The sequence below is a fragment of the Branchiostoma floridae genome, chromosome 12 (genome assembly GCF_000003815.2).
Source record: "Branchiostoma floridae strain S238N-H82 chromosome 12, Bfl_VNyyK, whole genome shotgun sequence".
NCBI classification, from domain to species: Eukaryota; Metazoa; Chordata; class Leptocardii; order Amphioxiformes; family Branchiostomatidae; genus Branchiostoma; species Branchiostoma floridae.
The window spans coordinates 970965-974741 of record NC_049990.1 but is presented as its reverse complement, the minus strand read 5'-3'; the positions used below and the strand labels follow the sequence as shown (position 1 = coordinate 974741).

General features: G+C 43.1%; 1 protein-coding gene across 1 annotated transcript in view; it reads right to left on the bottom strand.

Annotated features, from left to right (window-relative positions):
- The window catches only part of LOC118427903 (fibroblast growth factor receptor 4-like), a 2493-nt gene extending 1703 nt beyond the window's left edge, over positions 1 to 790 (bottom strand). The window contains exon 1 of the mRNA XM_035837866.1: positions 596 to 790. Within this exon, the coding sequence (XP_035693759.1) occupies positions 596 to 790 (195 nt within the window). The remainder of the gene's footprint in view (positions 1 to 595) is intronic.
- Between the last annotated feature and the right edge of the window lie 2987 nt (positions 791 to 3777).

Genomic DNA, 3777 nt, shown 5'->3' with positions numbered 1-3777 from the left:
CGATGCAGGTTTTGTGACAACGAAAACCATATTTTCCAAGTGGACAGCCCATTGGCTCTAGGTCTATCTCCAGATATTGGATATATGCCTCGATTGCCATTAATATTGGGCGATTCCTGATCGTAAATTTTATGTCTTGTGGCACGTCGCAAGAAAATGATTTTGTTCTTGTTGTAGGAAATGACCAGGACCACATTAGGACGATGCCGAGATTTCTGTTGTCATCTGTCCAGGATTCGGGAACATATTTTCTCAATGGGCCAAGCCCGGGTTCCCAATTTTTGAGATCATACAAATCAATGAAAATACTCGATAGCTCAGAATCAGAGGTACACATCAACTGGAATATATCTTTGTTCCACAGGTCGTCCAATGAGTCCTGAATATCCGCGTTAGTGTCATACGAAATGATACGGACTTTACAATGGTCGTTGTCTGTTTGAACCTGCCATTCAGCAGGAGGTTTGACCTTCCAGAGGTCAGAGGTGTTGCTATACACCTGACTACCAGATATTATGTCTCCATCTGTCGTCACTACCTCTAAACTCATCTGTAATCGATATAGTAAATCTCCCATTTCACTTTCAGGTCTGACCGGAGTCTCACACGTCTCGTTATACACAGGAGGATAGTCCTCAACGTCACTCAACTCTACCTTAACTCTCGTGTTGTGGACTCCACTGCGGATTGTCAGCAGATATGCCGACTGTACTGACCAGTCCAGCGGGTTGGCGACCACAATAGTGCAGTTCTTCGTCACATTAAAGCGGCCGTACGGATCTCCCTCCATTTTGGCACACGGAAGTTCCGCTTTTTCTCCAGCCCGGGTCCCTGGTAGGCTGAAAATGGTCTCCCCAACAGCGACGTTTTCTGGTACGGAAACGTTAAAGTTAGGAATGGAAACGGCAAAGCCGGGTATTCCAGTTGAGACGCAAAAGTACAATTGAAAGCAGCATGTTGCAACAAGTAATGCCTGAAAACTAGTCGCCATGTTTTGTTGGACGTTTTTCCTATGTACTCGCCAGAAGTTTGCCTGCCTGAAGATCTGACTAACTTCCTTATATGGTCGTGTTTTTATACACCTGGAATGAGGAACCTGCAATTAAGTTTTTAATCATTAATAGATGTCTGTCTGTCCATAGTACAAAGAGATTTACAATTCACTTCCTCTTCAGAAGATCCTGTATGAATCACAAATTATCCCTTGGCTGTACTAAAGTGCAGTTTCCAAAAAACTGAAATAAGTTCTTTTAACAACTTCTGACCTAAAGTAAATGGACTACCTGTCTCGACCAGTTTGCTTTAGTTATCTAACAAGTCGAGAGCAGGACCAGTATTAAAGTACGCCGATAAAGGTGAGACATCCAGGTAAAACGATATGCCAGAAAGCAGTTACTGATTATTAGGATCAGACCTTTCAGACAACCATCCGGTGTCTTTCGCCTGCCATACTGGAGAGATCTTTGTTTAAGAGAGCTTTTATATCCTATGAAGAATGACACCGGAAGGCTGTCTGAAACGTCCGACAGTTTCCAAAACCATATGCTTTTGCTTGAGTAACTGCTTTTGGGCGCACTATTAAAGTGTAGGTAATACCTAATAGAAGAATGTCTGCAAGAGTTTTATAACAAATAAAGTTCCTCATCAGGGGTTCCTGTATAATGTTTGAATTACCCTGAATTACTGTTAACGTAGCTATAGCTAACACTTGAGTTCTTTTCGAAACTTTAAACGACTTCTGCTCTACAAAAGAGGAACTACGTGACACTACATACTGCTTGTTCCGTCACAACCCGTACACACTTGTTTGTATACTAGTACCCTGAAGTACTGTTAACGTAGCTAACACTTAAGTTCTTTTCGAAACTTTAAACAACTTCTGCTCTACAAAAGAGGAACTACGTGACACTGCATACTGCTTGTTCCGTCACAACCCGTACACACTTGTTTGTATACTAGTACCCTGAAGTACTGTTAACGTAGCTAACACTTAAGTTCTTTTCGAAACTTTAAACAACTTCTGCTCTACAAAAGAGGAACTACGTGACACTGCATACTGCTTGTTCCGTCACAACCCGTACACACTTGTTTGTATAATCATCAATAGATGCATACTAACAATACGAAGGGATTCACGGTGCACTTCCTCATCAAGAGGTTCTGAGAAATTGCACATAACCCCGCGGCAGTACTGAAGTGCTGTTTGTGAAACATTTAAATAATTCTGCTATACAGGAGAGGAACTACGCAAGGCCACGTACAGTTATTTGTTCAGTCACAGATATTACAAAGGGACTTTTGAGATTGAATTAATCGAATTGAGATTCGACGCGGTTATCCTTCAGAGCGTGACACTGTGCAGGAAATGTACACTCCCAACATTACACGGGAGATCCCCTTTCCAACACTGTTCCGGAGATCCCCTCAAAAGGCAGCAACAGAAATAACTGTGACGTCAGGGGTTTTATCCAGTGTCACAATGGGCGGAAGAGGAAACATCGTTGCTGATTTTTTTGCGTATCATGATATCAAACGACTGTCATAAATTGTCATAATATGGGTTTTAGTTTCCCATGTTTTCAATGTGATACGCTAAAAGATAGTCTTAAACACTCAGACAACCTTTGTCTACCTACTGATAAATTTCGACCATCTCCAAGCAGAGGTTAGGATCAGGCCTATTCTCAGCGTTATATATGTATACTTTTGCAAGATATTTGGCACGCCTTTCCAGTATTGCACCTATTTTAAACCACACAATGACACTTTAAAAAAAGTGCAGCTCCAGAAGGAATGCGAAGTTATGTTGCTTTAGATGCGAAGACCAAGGCCTGCAGGCCGATTTGAGCTTTTATGAAAAAATAAAGGTTCAAACAAACAAGATAATGAGCTAATTCTTTACATTTGTCAGAGATAGGTGACACCCGAGATCGTGATTTTGCACGCACTGACCCGAAACTTCAAGCAACAACAGGAACGAGGAAGTGGAGTGAGAACCCGTCCATTAACTCTGGGGTCTGTTTTCAACGCCAAAGATATACAAGTGGACGGGGAATTATGGCAGTAAACATGAAGGGAATACTTGCTGTATGTTTCTTGGTTGTTTCTGTCAACCTTCTTTGTTCTGCTGGGGCCCAGGAGTTCAGCGTTTCCGTACCAGAAAACGTCGCTGTTGGGGAGACCATTTTCAGCCTACAAGGGACCCAGGCCGGAGAAAAAGCGGAACTTCCGTGTGCCAAAATGGAGGGAGATCCGTACGGCCGCTTTAATGTGACGAAGAACTGCACTATCGTGGTCGCCAACCCGCTGGACTGGTCAGTACAGTCGACATATCTGCTGACAATCCGCAGTGGAGTCCACAACACGAGAGTTAAGGTAGAGTTGAGTGACGTCTCGGGCTATCCTCCTGTGTATAACGAGACGTGTGAAACTCCGGTCAACCGGAACGGTGACACAGAAGATTTACTATACAGTGTAACTGTATCAGGGGAATTCGTGACGACAATCGGAGATGTTTTCTTTAGCAGTGGGACACACAGCAAAGTGACCGACGTCGACGCAACAAATTATCTTCCGTGGATGGTGCACATGGACAACAGCGACTGTAACATTCGCTTAGTTTCGTACACTAGATACATTCCTCATTTGGCAGATTTAATAGAGATATGGGACAGAGGATTCCGTCAAGTTACATGCACTGCACGTTCGAATTCTGAACTACCAAACATTTCCTTTCACTTGTACAGGAACAGGGATCACGACGACGAGTCAAGACTA